Source organism: Desmodus rotundus, chromosome 5 (genome assembly GCF_022682495.2).
Source record: "Desmodus rotundus isolate HL8 chromosome 5, HLdesRot8A.1, whole genome shotgun sequence".
In the NCBI taxonomy this organism is placed as follows: Eukaryota; Metazoa; Chordata; class Mammalia; order Chiroptera; family Phyllostomidae; genus Desmodus; species Desmodus rotundus.
In genome coordinates, this window is record NC_071391.1 from 27449506 (window position 1) to 27467738 (window position 18233).

General features: G+C 38.5%; 1 protein-coding gene across 3 annotated transcripts in view; it reads right to left on the reverse strand.

Moving 5' to 3' along the window:
* BBOX1 (gamma-butyrobetaine hydroxylase 1) overlaps positions 1–16752 on the reverse strand; it is a 56156-nt gene extending 39404 nt beyond the window's left edge. Inside the window, exons 1-3 of one of the 3 annotated variants that reach the window (XM_045194223.2) lie at positions 16683–16752; positions 6951–7204; positions 5661–5775 (exon numbers count right to left, since the gene is read on the reverse strand). In XM_045194223.2, coding sequence (XP_045050158.2) covers positions 5661–5775; positions 6951–7169 — 334 coding nt within the window. In that variant the 5' untranslated portion in view covers positions 7170–7204; positions 16683–16752. Of the gene's footprint in view, positions 1–5660; positions 5776–6950; positions 7208–16105; positions 16493–16682 lie in introns of those variants that run through there. The other 2 variants (XM_024559051.4, XM_045194222.3) reach the window with 2 other exon arrangements.
* Between the last annotated feature and the right edge of the window lie 1481 nt (positions 16753–18233).

Sequence of the window (18233 nt, forward strand, 5' to 3'; positions counted from 1 at the left end):
GGAGTTTTATGGTTTTAGGTCTTACCTTCATGTCTTTTATCCATTTTCAGTTAAGTTTTGTGTTTGGTGTAAGAGCGGTATGATTTTGTTCTTTTCATATGGCTGTCTAGTTTAAGAATTGTCCTTTTCCAGTTGTATATTCTTGGCTCCTTTCTCATAAATTAATTCACCATATTTGCATTGGTTTGTTTTTGGGCTCTCTATTCTGTTCCATTGATTTAGGGGTCTGATTTTATGCACATGCCATACTGTTTTGATTAATATAGCTTTGTTGTATAGTTTTGAAATCTGGGATCATGATAGCTCCAACTTCATTCTTTTTTCTCAAGATTGCTTTGGCTACTTGAGCTTTTCTATGGTTTCACAGAGATTTTAGAATTGTTTGTTCTAGTTCTGTGAAAAATACCATTGGAATTTTTATAGGGATTTTATTGAATCTGTTTGGTACTAATATTGAATGACAATATGACACTTTTTTTGAAGTTAAGTAAAGAAAAGAGATTTTTTAAAAGAACATGATTCATATATCTTACCTAAGAATTTTTTTAAAAGTAATAATGTATAGTCTTTTTAAATAATTCTGTAATATATCCCATTGTAAAATATACTTATCTTTAATTTTTATCTCTGACCATGTGGTATGTGTTTTCCATGTGGAAATATGAATGAAGATTTAAAAAAGGCAAAAGGAAGATATTACCTAGCATTTGCAAGTGAAATGAAAAACTAGGCAGATGACTATGGAAATAAAATTTAGATTATTTGTACCTGCTAAGGACACTATAGCATGCTACAGGAAAAATCTTGGGTTGTGACTCTTCCATCTTGGATCACTGACAGAACAAGGACTCTTGTAGGAATATTAGAACCTTTGCTATTATGCCCAAGTGTACCAAGTTCAATGCAGAAATTGAGTGTAACAATAAATGATATGTCATTCAAAAAAGAGCAGGATGCATGGGAAGATATCAGTTTAACCCAGAGGAAAAATGAAGCAAAATATACGTGTATGGACTCACAGGCATTTAAAATACCCATATTCATTTTATCAAAACCCCAAAGAAATTTCTATGAAAGTCGGTAGGTCCCTTTCACACATAATACGCAGAACAGAATGGAGACTTGTTTCTTAAACATAGGAAGACTTTGAGCTATTATGCCACCTATGCCTCAGAGGGTAAGCTTGGGTGACCTCAGGGGAGGAATCTTTATTCCTTCTTCAGGAAGGGAGTATATTAGGGTGTGTGACGTGGTGGCTTGATTGCTCTGATGCAGCTGTTTCAACAGAGCTGTTCTGATGCCATTCTGACCTGGCAGCTGTGACACCAGTTGGGACAGTCTAAGGCAGCCTGAAAAAGGCAACCTCCCAGACCTTTTTGTAATTACCAAGCAATATGTGAGACTAATACCCTCACCCCACCTCTGCTCTGCATTGCAGAGTCCCGCCTCTGGGGGTTCAAGAATGGGTGGAGGGTGGGGCAAGGCTTAGAGACAGGGGTAAACTATCACATGGGAGTTAGGTATATTTATGTATACTACTTGCTAATTTAAAAAAAGCAGTGATTTTTTGCTTTTTTTTTTTTTTACAAATCTGTAAAAGTATTGTCTATACCAAAATAACTTTATTCCTTGCATTATAATAAAAGTCTTCATCTTTAAGGACACATATGGCCCTCTGCAAGCAAGGGGAGCTCTGTTCCCACCCCCCACCCCTGCCCCTGCCATGGGCAAGCTGCAGAGATTTAGAGGGCCCAGACAGTCATTGAGAATTTTCGCTCCCTCTTGTGGCTTAGTCCTTTTGAAACAAAAGAGGGGTTATGGCTGTGGGCTGAAGGGAGGTAATCTGATGAAAGAGACAGGAGGAGATTTGCTCTGCTATAAGAGGGGCATATCAAATTGAGAGGGAATGTTCTTTTCTGACTATGCAAAGTACTCAGTCTCTGGACTGCTGAGACAAACTAAGCAGACTACCTCCATGGGAAAAACATCTGCTTAAAATTACAATTTTTTAAGTTTCAATTTGCAGTAACAAATATTACTAAAGTCAGAGATAATATGCAAATATTTTAGTACCAACCAAAAGAGATAGAACAAGCATTCATTCTGATACTGAGTGTTTATTTTAAAAAAACAAATTTTTAGATTGATATATATATAACATCATATGATATATTAATTTTCATCCACTTCAGTCCTATCAATTATGTTATGGGAATTTTGCATATTGAAGTTAGTCACAAAAATGAGTGTGTTAATTATGTCAGTTTCACATGGAAGCTAAAGTACAATTCCATAAAAAATGTTCACATTTTGAATGTGCTATTAAGTTTTCCACTTTCATCCATATGTTTGGACATGTACACATGTTGGATTTCATCAATCCATTTTTAAGTTGGTAGAGATTAAAGAACAGGACCACCAGCCTCCTATCCTGTGGGTCAATATATGTTTCTCTTGAGTACAATTTGTAACCCCATCCTCTGTGCTACTTCCCCAGTTTAAGCTCTCAATTCCTTTACGGGATCATTTCTAGACCATGCTATGGTCACCTTGCTCCCAGTCACTCCCCACACCAGTCCCTTCACACAGATGACCAGACCAAGACCTTTCTACAACATAGATCTAATCACTTCACTGTGTTTTGTAAAATAAACACAAACCAAGAACCAAAAGCATACAATGGAGAGGGGAGAAATGCAACAAGAGAGAAATGAAGCTAAGGAGACATTTGCAAATTGGTAGGCATTTTGAGAAATGATATGCATTTGGTCAAAATGCATATACAACTCTGAAAACATGAAACACATTCCAAAAATACCCAAAGCAATGTTCTCATCACATTTATAAAGATCTTAAATTCATTTCTCTGGCGTTATAGAATAAACCTGAGCACTAATGGAACAGAACATGCTTTAATTCTATGTTGAGGAAACTTCCTTATCTAAGGGTTTAGGACTGAGACTCTCAGTAGGGCCCTAAAGCCACTTGATGGCTCGGCCCCTTCTTCTCTGTGGCCTGACAATTTTAACTTCACCAGCATTAAACGAATTATAGTTTCCCAAGCCTACCCTGCTATTTCACACTTCCAGGATTTTCCACAGACTTTTCCCTCTGTCAAAAATTTCCTTACTTTCTACCTTTGCCTGACAAACTGATTCTTCAGAACCCAGCCTAATCATGACCTCTCTTCAGAGGACCGTTTCCTTATATCTTCAGATTCCTTCCTTTATGTTATGATTAACCTGCTATGCATGTCATAATGGACTTAAAATAATGCTTTATGCATGTTTGTTTTCATGGCTAGTGTACCCTCCGAGACTTGATAAATCCTTGAGGAGAGAACCCCTGTCTTTTTTAAACCTGGTACTTCCTTAAAGAGTTTCCAGCACAAAATAGGTGCCCCGTCTATGTGCCACTAAAGAGAAAATTATGAGGGAATGATTATTGTCCGAGTCCTCCTTCCCGCTGTGTCTTTCCCATGACAGAGCTTCTTCTGGCTGCTTATCAGGTGTCTTGTCATGTTCGAGTTCCACATCTAGGGCCAAGGGAAGATCAAGGAAAAGTCTACATCTTGATGCCAGATTTTAAAAGGCTTTTCCTCACTCTAAGGAAAGAACAGAAGAGGAAGAATTGCCCCCGAGGACTAAAAACAACAACAACAACAAAAAAATGCTTTCACAAGTGTAACTGAGCTTGTTTACATATGCTGGAGTACAAATGTTTGAAAATATGCGAGCGCAGTGGAATAGGTGTCAGATTCTATAGGCAAAAAGCCATAGAAACCATATTCCAAAATGGCCCATTAATTTCTTCTTTAATCCACCAACTGCACAGCTTGAGAATATATTTTAAAAACCTGATCTTGTTTTAAACCATTAAAATATTTTCCAGTGTCTGAAGCAGCCAGTTCTCCTTACATTATTCATGGTTGCAGTCTGTCAGTGTGACCGGTTTTTTCCACTACTTAACTAAGCATAGTATCATTTCCATCTTGCTACTGCCTTATAGTATGGAGAAACGTAAGCCATAAACTGCACTCTTCAAGAAATATTCATAGGTGGGGGGGGCCGGTGGCCGTATCCTTTTACAATGCTTAAAAGCTTAAGCTGTAATAATAAAAAAGTTGTCTTTTATTCCCTGAAATAATCCAGAGAAGAGCCTGTAGGAAATTAAAGTAAAATTCCACAGAGTTACAAAATGAGGGCAGGGTTAAAGAAAAATATTTTGAGTACCAGAAGAAATTTAAAATAAATACAAAAATAATAATACATTAGTGGTTCTGCTATGTGACCCAGTTGCTCCTCAGTTATGTAACTGGAGAGTCCTTGAAGTATCTAGCAATGCGCTCACTTGGGAAGACAGGAAAAACACACTTTCCTGGGTACCCACAAGGGGTCTACCAGCTGGCTGGGCTAGATAAAGAGGAAAATGGATTCCTGTGGTTTAGACAGAAAGCACAAGAAGAAAATCTTGTCAGTTGTCAGAATGCTGAGACTGAGGGAATAAAAGAAGCTAGTTCTCCACAAGACTGGCCTATGATTCAACTGGAAGGGGACAGTGTCGTATCCTGTTGATAACCACAGGTTAGGTGAAGATGTGTGGCTCATGTTGACTAATTAATAACATCTCCATATGCAGTAAACTGCTTAAAGTGTAGCATTTAAAACCATGGAGAGGTACCATACACGTCTGAGAGTTTCAGTATTGAAAGGAGTAGGGTAATATCTCTATCTTGGGATATGACCCAGAATTCCCAGAGAGGAGTTAAAATTCAACAAGGTTCAAAGAGGCAGAAGCCCAATATTTCTGGTTGATAGTGGATAAGAAAGTTTAGGGAAACTTGCCTTATTCGTTTGTTTGTAGAAGTCAAGATTCTAGTAAATACGCAAGAATCACCATGTTTTTAGAATTTGCCTTTGCCCCACATAATCTTATGATACAAATCTTCAGAATACACAGAGAGTAAATTATTAACACTTTCTACTTCTCTCCAGTGCCTTTGCTTGAGCTGTAATTATTGTGCATCTCCTAAAAGTCATACTTTTAAAAAGAGCTTTCTATCTACATTGAGTATTTAGTTTATTTTGTCTCTGCTCAAGAATAAAGTCTTTTTTTTCTTTCAAATCCGTTTGTTGCATATTTTATGACCATTTATATGGTCACAGATTCTCTTGAGACCCATATAAACTCTCCCCAAGCCAATTTCCTATGGACACTCACACATACGTACACACTGACGCACACTCATATACACACAATGCTGTCTGTGACTTCATGGGGTTCCTGGATTGCATTATCTGTGGATACCGGGATAGGAGTTTCTGCTGAGTGGACTCGGTGCTATTCCGGCCTTAGGTAAAATTACTAAGAAGGGCAGCCCTGGTTTGTTTCACAGTTTTGCAGCGATCACTTTGGATTGTTTGTGGTGGGCCAAGTTTTACAGTCTATGAGAAGGATACATGTTTGTTGTATTTCTTTTCTTCCTGTCTCTTTAGAATGTCTAGAACTGACCTATGTTTCTTTTCATCACTCTCCAAATGATCTGTGTTGGCCAACCATTGAACATTCCACATAAATTACCATAATATTGTAATGAAATTTGCTTCTGAGCAAATTTCTTACTGTACAAGTTTAAACATTGAGGACCATAGGAAGGTTACCTGGAAAAAACAATTCTCTTTGGAGCTTTTCTCTGGCCTGCTGTGAAAAGCATCTTTTCTTCAGCCAATCAGCTTCAAATTCACTGTAATGTTCATTTGGCCATGTGATAAGAACCTGATAACACAGAAAGCAAGTATCACCTACATGTATATTATGCTTTAATATACTTCCGCTCTTCACTGTTGCCCTGTTTCTTAATGTTATTTAAGATAATCAGGGAGTTCATTTAATTTCTCTTTTTTTACCTATGTACACACAGGTGTACAATAAGCTTTTAGAAAACAAGGACCCTGAAAGCCAAGGGGATCCCTCTGAGTTCTGATGCCCCTTAAATATCACACAAGAAATACATCCTGGCTAGATCTGACATTCGTGTTCTATATTCTCTAAGTCTGTGGTTTCCAAACTTTCTGTGATGACTTGAAGTTAGATATCATGTAACATTCCCGCCCGGAGAGTCAGAAATAGTAATGATGTGACCAAGCAGATACAAATAATAACACAAAAGTAACACCACTTTGAGTGCATACTGTAAAATGAGCACTACAAACATACCTCAATAGTCCTCATGCAACGCTAAGGAGAAGGTACTACGACCACTCACATTACTTCAGGTGAGGAATGTAAGAGGAAACACTACTTTTATGGTCACACAGCTACCAAGCAGTGAACCCTGGGAGTAGGTCCTCAAGTGGAGTTGAAGACAAGGGAAGAGGGTGACTTGTGGGTCACATTTGCTTTTCTGTAACTATGCTAATAAATTTGGGAGGAAGAAACACAGGATGGTGGCCTCATGTAGATTGTGGTTTTGAGAGCTATGCTTTTGGGACTCCTAGAATAAACCTTGCATATTTACTCACTAATTTGAATGCTTATTATATGCTAGGCACTATGTTAAAAACTTTTACCCATTTTATCTCAGTGAATCCTCTTCACATCAGCTCTCTAAACAAATTCTGGGGGTATGCCTGTCTTACAGATGAGTATTCTGAGGCCCAGAAGCATTCTTTTTTTTATAGAACTAGTTTGTGTCTTCAAAGCTGTTACTCACTGAAGGAATAATCAGTAACACTCTAGATTTTATTGAAAAATAGTAGCAGTAATAAAAATGGTAGTGATAATAACAGAATCTTTCATTTACTGAGTAGGCTCACTTAGTACCAAGCAGTATGCAAACCTGGTAATATATACGATCAAATGAAAAATAGTCATTAAAAATTATTGGAGACTAACCCCTTTATTTATCTTAGGCAAGAAAGGAGAAATGGAGATAATTTAGAGGTAATTACCCTTTTTCTGTCAAATGACACCTCTTTAATACCAATGTTCACGTCAAGAGATTCCACGAGAAATTTCCGTGCTTTTGCAGAATCCAGGTAGCAGTCGGGGCACTGGCAGTTGTCCCGCAGCCACACGGCGGGGTAGAAGGACTCTGTGCCATCCTGCCAGAGAATCTGCATCAGATGAGCCCCATCCAGCACTTCCGCCTTCTGGATGGCACAGTGCATGTTTCTGGTCCTTGCAGGCAAATCTTGTCAGCCACCTGCTGTGACAAATCAGTGTTAACAGGAATCCCAGGCAGATCGGGTCTGAACTTGACCCCTAAGAGTGTGAACAGTTCAAGTGGACTCTGGCTTTGGCTATTTTCTTATCAGCCAGAGTTTAAAGTTTGACTTATCAATGCTGGGACCTTTGTTCTGCTGAGAGTATTTCATAGGCTGTACAGAAACGCAGTGACTAAGAGTCAGTGAGATAAATGTGCTCAGTCAGGTTCCAGATGAAAATAATTCCTTGTTTTTCTCACAGGCGTGTTAGATAAGAAGTTCAGAACCAATGCCATGTGCACTTTTATATTTACATAAAAACTTTTAAGGGAGAAAAATGCTCTACAAATTGGAAGCATAACAATCACACCTGTACTATTTTCACTGATGCCCAATTGCACATGCTTTTTGAAAAAAATGTTTCTATGATACAAAATTAGTAAACTTGTTTTAATAAGAGGAATAGTAATGCAATTTTTAAATTTTAAAAGGTACTGCAATCCAGTACATTGTACTGCTTCTATTGTATCACTTTTTTTTTACTTATATAGTCCATTTTGTCAATGTAATATAAAAGTTCCTAGGCTCTGCAAGGAGCCTGTTGGTTTGTTCTCTGAGATTTTCTGTTTTAACAGAGTGTGCCTTGATATTTTGGTTAGTTTACTCTAACCCTTTACTGAATACTTTCATGCATTTACTTGGAAATGCATCACTTCTTTTTATTATGAAATCCACCAACTTTAAGAACGTGTAGTACTGACAGAAAAGGAAATCGAGTGAAATAAAGGCACCGTGGTGCTGTGGATGGAACACCTCAGTGTGGACTCTGATTCCAATCATGACTACGAATTTGACATTCAGAAGTCATATCAGTGTTCCAAATGTCACTTTCTTCCACATAAATTCTGTTTCTATAGACTTAGAACATAATACATGAACTTCTTCATTTCTTCCATGTTATAATTAGCTCATCATTAATAGGAGGTGACATGTGACAATGGAAATAAGACTTTATTGTCTTGGGATGAAGGAGAGACAGACAGACAGGCAGACACACACACACACAGAGTAACTAGAACAAGTAGCTTCCTTGTACCACACACTGCAATTGTCAATGGAGGGTTCAGTGACAAACAATACAAAATAGCTCCCTTTCTTGAACTTACAGATAGGAAAGCTTTATACATCATTAAAGATACTTAAAAATGTTTTCCACAACAATAAAATAAAACAGCTTTTAGGTGGTTGTTTTGCATACCCTTCCTCAAGTCATTAGCTTGGATAATGTAGTCAGGTTATGAAGCAGAGACGAGACAAAAAAAAAAAAAAAGACTGCTTTCTTCATTTAGCTAACTCCCTCTAAAGTTATCTAATGATGAAAAGAAAATGCAATTCATTGGGATTCATGCTTATTTCTACTTGGAAACTCCTATCTATTTTCTCTCTCTCTTTTTTTTTTAGATTTTATTTACTTATTTTTAAGAAGAGGGAGAGAAACATCGATGTCAGAAAGAACATTGATCCGTTGCCTCTCAAATGTGCTCTCCCAGGGGACCAAACCCACAACCCAGGCATGTGCCCTGGCCGGGAATCAAACTAATGACTTTTCAGGGTTCTATTTTCTCTTAATAATTTATATATCAACAGGAGAGCATTATTACCTAAAAATTATCAAAAATATAATTTAGTCAAACCTGGGTGTTTATCTCATAGATTCAAAAAGAGGCTCTCAGGAAGTCTAAATACCAGTTTCTCTGTGGAATGAGTAGTGAATTTAGCTTTCCTGATGGAAGGAGAGCCTGGCAGGTTTTCTCATATAAATGGTTTCAAAAGACAGTGATGATTCCAGTGAGTCTGGGATAATATAACTAGTCATTAAATGGCGTATGACACACACGGACAAAATGGGAAAATGCAGTAAATTTTCATCTCAGTCAAGGGTTGGCAAATCTTTTTGTAAAAGGGCAGATAGTACATAATTCAGGGTTTGCAGGCTACGTACAGTCTCTATTGAATACTCTTGTTTTATTTTTCCAAACACTATAAGAATGGAAAAACTATTCTTACCTCGGGGGCTGTGGAAAAATAGGCCGTAAGTCTTATCTGGCAGTAGGTTGCCTGTCCTTGATCGAGTTACCTAAGTCGTGCTTTTACCATAGTTAAATACAGAAAATAGTCCTCTTTTCCCTCCTCACAGATAAGGTTAAATGTGTTCAAATATCTACTAGGTATCTTATTTCTTCCTGCTGCACGAGAGGGTGCAAAGACCACCATGAAGTTCAGGCCTCAGGGAATAGTGAGGTAATTATGAAATCAACAAAAAATAAGACGGGGCACAAATGGCATTTGTTGTTGTCTGAGAGGCTCTAGGACACTTCCTTAGGGAAATGGCTCTTTGAAGAAGTCTTAAAGGATCTGTGATCGATGTTACTGAATGCCTATTGATCTCATGTTATTTTTCTTCTTCATTCTTCAGTGCAAGCATGTGACTAGTTCTTAGCTATATTTCACAGCTTCTCTTGTAGCTAAGATTAGTGTGTGATATAATACTGGCCAATGAAATATATTTGGAAGTTTCTGGATGGAAACATTTGTTAAAATAAGTAGACTTAACCGGTACATGATGTTTTTCCTTCTTCCTGCCTGGAATGTAGATGTGGTATTGGCAATGGAGCAGTCATTTTGCAAACATGAGGCAAGAAGCAGAAGGTTAAAACCTAAAAGTAGCCTGGACTCTTCTTGGTTCTGTGAAGTCATATTACCAGTACTGGACAGTCATGTCTGGACTTGTTTTTACCCAACAAAAAATGAACTCTTACATATGTAAACCTTTATATGACATAGTTTTCTGGATACAAATAGATTGGATCACAAACAGAAAAAAAATTGTTCAAGGTCGTTCCAAGGAGAGGAGGCAGAATGAGCCAAGGAACTAAGATTTGAAAATATGGAGTTTGAATGTACTTTCCAACTACAGCAAAAATATGCTTTTGCTCCAGCTAAACCAAATAAAAATATGGTTTAGCTGGAGCAGACGGCCTATGAGAGAGAATACAGATTAAAAGAAATTAAAAGGTGTGCTGTTACCAGCTCAAGAAGAATGTTGGGCGGGGGGGCAAAGGAGTTTGGGCTTAATTCTGTTATACATGGAAAATGTAAACTATTTCTTTCAGGCAGAAGATTGACAAGGGACATAATAATGACTGCTGTAGTCTATAGGGAGCAGGTAGCTACACTAGAATTATAGAAATTGTTTGGAGGGTTTCCTTTTTGTAGTAACCAGGTTAAGAATAAATGAGAACAGTAGGAGTGGAACTCTAGAAGGAAAAAGAGGGAGATGTGAGCAACACTGCAAAGTTATATTTGAAATTGTTCCTCAGTTTTTGTCTTCATAACTTTTTGGGCTCTTTTATTAAAAACTGTTTTATGAAAGAGAATGACTTTGTTCCCTGATTCTAGAAGAAAACAATTCATTTTTGAGCTTGCTTACAAAGAGCAATTACTATCGTCTGTTGTTTTAAAGATGATCAAGAAATGCAACACAGAATGCAGTTGTTCACAGGCACAGCCCTATGGACACGTGGCTGTGCTCGCCAGGCATGCAGATATACCGAGATTTCTTATCGTGCAAGGCTGTGCTTTTTCAGTGAGTGGAAGGTAGACAGAGAGATAGGAAAGACTCTGGTTTCACAGCAAGTAAATATTAACAGGCATGAAGGAGCGTCCAGAGGCAGAAGAGAAGCAGGAAAAAAATTTCCAATTGTCTTTCAAATGAGGGGGCACCGAATTATACCAGATAACACATATATAATATTTCTAATACAAAATCCAGAAAAACTAGTACTTTCTCTGGAGAAAGAGTAAAGAATATCTAAAAGGTTTTTGATATTTTTTTTTACCTTGTGAGTTCTAAAGAATAGTGATAACTTTATGAGATCTTATGAATTAAGAAAGAGCAACTGGTTTGGTTCTAAAATAAGAATATTTGTCTTAATTATGTTGATAGTAATGTTATAATAACAGTAAGTAGAAGTAATAATTTACATTTAGTGAATGCCTTTTCACACCACTCACTGTCCTAAGTGCTTAATGTACATTAACTCATCGGCTCTTCATTACAACTCAATGAAAAATCTACTGCAGTTACTCAGATGAGCAGCAAAGGAAGAGGTTAGAGAGTATTAGCATACAGATGATCCTAAAAGTCACCTTAAATTCTCCAAGAGAGTGAGACAATTAAGAAACAATCCTTCTCATTATGTTTCTCATCCAAGTTCCATGTGTGGGTATATATTCTGAACTCAACTCATTGTCATTATTTGTGTTCATTAATGGGTTTGAAATTGTTTGAAAGAGTTTTTTTTAAACTTGAAATCAGGGATTGAGCAAAAAAGAAAAAGGACTCATGGACATGGACAACAGTGTGGTGATTGCTGGGGGAAGGGGGTATAAGGGAACTAAATGGTAATGGAAAAATACAATAAAGATATATATTAAAAATAAATCAGATACATTAATTTTTAATGGATACTTTATTTGAAGAGTGCATTTTTCACCAAAAACCCCACTGTTTTTTGTACTTAAAGATGGCATGATGCCTACCTTCTACTTACTGTTGAAGTGCTCACATCTACACACATCTGCACCAATGAACAGTAATAATAACCCAAACTTCCACTTTAAGATTTCTGTCTCTCTTTTTTTCTCCTTTTTTTGTTTTTTTTTCCCTCCTTCTACCCAGCATTTTTGAAGTGGAGAGGGAAAAGCACTTTTCTAGACATTAGGGTAACCTGACACTCTTTCTCCCAACTCACCTAACCAATGAATATCCTTCAGAGGATATTGCAAGATAGGTGGCGCTCTGAGGATGGTGGCTGATGGGAGGTTGCCCTAGGCACAAGAGTATGGAAGAACTGGAAAGACATGGGTGTTGCTCAAGTTAATTGTTTGAGTTCTGTGAAGAAACTTGGCAGGTCGTTTCTACTCTTGACAATCCCTTTCTCACCTGAAAAGCAGAGCTTGGATTGGTAGAGATTCCTATCCGATGGGATAGAGTTCTTTTAATTTCATCCCATCACTTGATGGGTGTGTCTGTGTTTGTGTTCGTGTATTCCTTCCTAACTCACCCTATTTTTCACCTTCAGAGTTATGGGAGTTTATTTGGAACTCCTGTTTGGCAAAAACAAATTGTTTGCTTTAGTGATTATCCTACTTCAGCAATGGGTGTGGTTTTTATCTTTTTTGATCTTTTAAAAATTTTTGATGAATTGTAATTTTGTCTGCTGGCTTCTCCAACACTGTTTGGAAAGTCAAGAAAGTAGCTCTGAAAGTTTGGTTCAGGGCGAGGAAACAGGAAGCTCAGCTGTTGGGTGTGATTTATCCAAGCCCACACTACTTGTGAGTGGGAGAGGTTGTCCCAACACAGGTTTGGCAGTCCAGTGTGCACACATAAAGGGGATATTTTCTAGTTCTAAGAAAAGAGAGTGCAAAAATTTCACAAATGCTAATTACAACTAATTTGAATCATAGCTTTCAAATGGGATTTTCAGGAAGTCGATTCAGAAACTTTATAGTGACTGTGCATACAATTAAAATTGATGGAGAAAAATAATATATGCCAGAGAAGGTTGATTCATTTACTAGATTACTCACCACTGAAAATAAAGGTTGTTATTCTTGACTGGTTTTTTTAGTGGAAGACAAGAACAGAGTGAACTCGTGTTATCAAATGTCAGTATCATGTTGCCAATGTCAGTTAAATTTCCTTTTTCCCAAATAATTAACATGGCAGTTCTGGCCAAGATGGAGGCAGAGGCAGAAATGCTTCTCTTCCTTGCACAACCAAAAGAAGGATAACAACCAATTTAAAAACAAAAACAATCAGAACTCCAGAAAATAAAATTGCATGGAAGTCTGGCAACCAAGGAGTTAAAAAAAATTCATCCAGACTGACAGTGCCACAATGCATAGCAAAGTGGGTTGCCCCGCCCTGGTGAATACCTAAGGCTTCACCACTTACACCATAACATGTGCTCCAAGACAAAGAAATATGGTCCAAATGAAAGAACAGATCAAAACTCCAGAAAAAGAACTAAGCAATGAGAAGATAGACAACCTATCAGATGCAGAGTTCAAAACACTGGTAGTCAGGATGCTCATAGAAATGATTGACTTTGGCTGCAAAATGAAGGAAGAAACGAAAGCTTTATGAAGTGAAATGAAGGAAAACACACAGGGAACTAACAGTGAAGGGAAGGAAGCCAGGATTCAAATCAAGGATTTGGGACAAAAGGAAGAAATAAACATTCAACCAGAAGAGAATGAAGAAACAATAATTCAAAAAATGAGGAGAGGCTGAGGAACCTCTGGGACAACTTTAAACATTCTCACACCCAAATCATAGGGGTGCCATAAGGTGAAGAGGAAGAGCAAGAAATGGAAAATTTATTTGAAAACATAATGAAGGAAACTTCCCCAATCTGGCAAAGGAAATAGATTTCCAGGAAGTCCAGGAAGCTCAGAGAGTCCCAAAGAAGTTAGATCCAAGAAGAAACACACCAAGAAACATCATAATAAAGATACCCAAGGTTAAAGAGAAGGAGAGAATCCTAAAAGCAGCAAGAGAAAAAAAGACAGTTACCTACAGAGGGGTGCCCATAAGACTATCAGCTGAAAACTCAAAAGAAACCTTGAGGGCAAGAAGGGGCTGGAAAGAAGTATTTGAAGTCATGAAATGCAAGGACATACATCCAAGATTACTCTATCCAGCAAAGCTATCATTTAGAATGGAAGGGCAGATAAAGTACTTCCCAGATAAGGTCAAGTTAAAGGAATTCATCATCACCAAGCCCTTATTTTATGAAATGTTAAAGGGATTTATTTAAGGAAAAGAAGAACATCAAAAACTATGAATAGTAAAATGACAACAAACTCACAACTATCAACAATTGAACCTAAAAAACAAAAACTAAGTGCACAACTAGAAAAGGAAAAGAATCACAGAAATGGAGATTACATGGAGGGTTATCAGTGGGGCGGGGGAGGAGGAGAATGGGGAAAAAGGTACAGGGAATAAGAGGCATAAATGGTAGGTGCAAAATAGACAGGGGGAGGTTAAGAATAGTATAGGAAATGGAGAAGCCAAAGACCTTATATGTACAACCCATGGACATGAACTAACGGGGGGTGTGCTGGAGGGTGAAGGGCTGCAGGGCAGAGGGGGATCAAGGGGAGAAAACTATTGGGACAACTGTGGTAGCAGAATCGATAAAATATACATAAAAATTTCCTTTTTCCTTCCTTAAGTAAGTCATCAGACCTGCTACTGGAAAGCAGGATACTCTACTGTGTTTGAGGACGATAGGATCAGAAAATGATCAAAACATAGGAAATGTGCATATCATATCAGTGTATGCATGTAAGTTGTATATATAAAACCATTTACTCAGCACTTGTTATGTTCTAGCCACTCTGCAGGTGCTTTCTACAATACAGGATGCATTAACATTATTTAATCTTCCTGACATCCCTGTGAGATTGGTAACATCACTTCCATTTTACAGGTGATCTTGAGCTTGGAGAGGTGAAGTAACTGACTTGAAAGCAGAGGAACTACGAATTCTTAGCTACTGCATAGTACTACATCCTGGAGAGTCTATGGATGAACAGTTTTCCAGGCAATAATTTTAATTCACCAAAATGTACTATCAAAATAGTAGCTAAAATCTTGATTGTTGGTTGTTAGCGAACCTCACCATACTTCTTTTCATCATTGGAGGGAGAGGATGGAAAGTTGCTTATCAGTCATTGTACGATAAAGACTTAAAAATATTACTATTATTTTCTATTTCAATCTTTAAATCATAAAACTCAACTAATTTCCATTTGGTAAGGTAGAGGTTGACCACACTGTATTAGTGGTGTCTGAACTTTAATATTGCTTGAATACAGACACTCTATTCGTTAGACTTTCTACATAAGGCCCTTCAAACTAGAGATTGTTTTATTTTTTAAACGTAATAAGGGGCTGAGCTACTTAATAATTCAGGCATATACTCTCAGGTGAATAATAAGTTCCATAAAGTCATTAGAGGAACCAGTTCATTCTCTTGAGCAGTTCATCATTCTACTTGATTTCTCGCTTGAAATGTCAAATTTTATGCAAACACTTCCTTCCTAAACTATAAAAGGGAAAACTTGAGCTTTACTCTGGCGGAATTACCACATTCAGATTAGAACTCGAATTTTCAAGGATTTGTTTACTGATGTAATGCAGAGTCCTGATGCTAGATTTTAAGAAGATTGCTAAACCTGTGAACCAGAACATATATTCATTACGAGAAATTTTATATTTTCAATGAAATTAATGCAAAATACCCACCATATCTCTTCTTGAATGGCATTCAGGGAAGAAAGCAATTGAAAGGGTGCACAATAACTTTTCTTGACCAGCATTCTAAAGATTGTAGTTACATCCAGCTTTTTGGGCTTAACAAAGGGCCAAGGTCTAATTTGCAGTCACCTTTCTTTGGACTGGGTTGTAGATTATTCAATGAACATTTCCAATCAGAATCCTCCCTGCCCCACTGTCCAGTCTGCTTTTTAGACAGTATTCTCTCTGTCCCCTCCGTATGCATTCTGGATCACCTTAGGGATTGCAAAGTAATTTGACTGCTAGACTAAGCCAAACATAATTGGGAAAGAGAAACTGCCAAAAAGCAATCAGATCAACTGCATTCCAAAATCAAGTCTATTCCAAATGCCTGTTGGAGCATCCCCATGCAGCGCACATGGCTATGAGATCCATGTGATTGGATTTCCAGTTGGATGCTCCCCCACTCTGATCCATAGACCTGAATCTACAAGCTCTTTAAATAAAGAAAAGTGGAACTCAATCCTACCTGTTCTCAAATGTGCTTTAGGTGCCAAACTACGCAAAATACACGAAGGAGAGGAAATGTCAGCTTCAATCCTAAATGTCCTTGAGGAGGGAGCCTCCTGGTGCCCGGCACATCCCAGATTGATCTGCTCCCGGTTTCCCTGTGTCTGACGTGGTGCTATTACTGGGAAACCTTCCGTCCTGCTCCTGGCAGCTTCACTGCAGCCCTGCCCCCATACACAGCTAAGATTTGCAAATGAAGAAGGATGTCACAATCTGAAGGTGTAGCAACTCCTGAAAGGGGCTTGGAGATTTAAAAGAAAAAAGAAAAGAAAGAAAAGAAAGAAAAGAAGAAAAAAGAAAGAAAGAAAGAAAGAAAGGAAGAAAGAAAAAGACAAGAAAAGAAAGGAAGGAGAAGGGAAGGAGAAAGGAAGAAAGAAAGAAAGAGATGGACTTTTATGGCCTAGAGGGAAAGCAGTTAGAAAGAAAAAACTTTCTTTCACTACTTAAGTGTCCAAAACCACAAAACCCCAGGACTTAATGAAAAGCATGACCTTAGCTTAGAATCTTTCCTCATAGAAAGAAAGAGCAGGTCTCACCTGTCTTGCCTCCTGTCCCTGAGCCAGCAGTAGCAACAGAAGCAGGTGAAGGATCTCTTTCACTCCTTTCCCACCTGTTCACAGTGACAGCTCTATTATTGCAAAACTTACTTGGAAGAAAGGCGAGATGTGTATTTAACAGGGAGGAGCTACCAGCCCTCACCTGAGCAAGAGGAGAGGTGGCATCTACCTGGACATAGAATATTCCATATGAGCCCCTTCAGAGGGAGCATGATTAGTTTTCAGGGAGAGGGAGTGGTAGGAAGGCTGGAATGGGTCCCCCTGAGCCTGATGCCCTCCTTTCTCTGCCACAGTTGGCTGGAATAAGCAGTAGCTGCCAAAGAGCATTGGACTTTTCTGAACACCAGGTTGCCCAGTGACTTGACTCACAATGCACAGCCCTTAGGGCAACAAAAGGGAAAGGCCAGAGCGGGCAGTGTGCCAGGGACCCAGAGCCTGGCAGCCAGGCTTTCAGATGGGAAGTGCCCAGTGCAGTGGGGGGAGAAGGCTGGTGAACAAGTCTTAAGTCCTTGTTCCTAACTGGGTCCAGATTTCACTGGACCCAGTTAGGGGAGTTAAGAGAAACTCTGAAGGTCTCAGAGAGAATCTAGGAAAGAGGTGCATGAGCCCTCTGCCTTCCTCCAACCACCACCAAAGCAGCCTCAGCCTGCAACTTGTTGCTTCTTGCCTGAAGGGCATTCACAGCTTTGAGACTCAGGCAAGAACAAAAGAGATAGCCATAGAGAAAGAAAGTGCAGCCCAACTCTCAGGTGGCTTCCTCTAGGGGTTTGTTGTCCTGACAACTCCCCCTTCCAAGAATGTGCTGTCTCCTCCTCCCTCAACCATGCCCTCCCGTCAGCTCCTTTCACAGTAAAATTTAAATTGCGTTCCTTCCAGTGGTCCCCTCCTCCATCTTCCTCCTTCCTCCCTCCAAGTCTAGGTCAAATGACTGACACCCAGTGTCCAGTGACAATAACCGCAGCTTTTGTTTCGCATATAGAGGGGGAGGGTGTGTGTATGTGGAATGCTTTCATAAACACTGCCAGCCTTTTAAACCCACAGTAACTGAGTTTACAGGTATGCCAGTAGCATCAGCTAATTATATTCTAAAAATTCTGATGATGTAATAAAAATATACTCAACTAGCCCTGGCTGGTGTGGCTCAGTGGATTGAGTTCCAGTGTGCAAACTAAAGGGTCACTGGTTCGGGGCACATGCCTGGGTTGCAGACCAGGTCCCCAGTTGGGGCCGTGCAAGAGGCAACCACACAGCGATGCTTCTGTCTCTCTTTCTACCTCCCTTCCTCTCTCTAAAAATAAATAAAATCTTTTTTAAAAAAGAAAACAATACACTCAACTAATTTTTTATTTCACACCTTGTGCTTAGTAACTATTGGAATAAATTTGGTAAATTCTGTTCAAGCTTTAAGAAAATTGTTGAAAAAAAATGTGTTGCATGTCCATGGTTTCTAAAAGATGAATAAAACAAGACAAAAACAACAAACAAACAAATCTGTCAAGAGTTAAAGTTTAAAAACATGCACATAAAGAA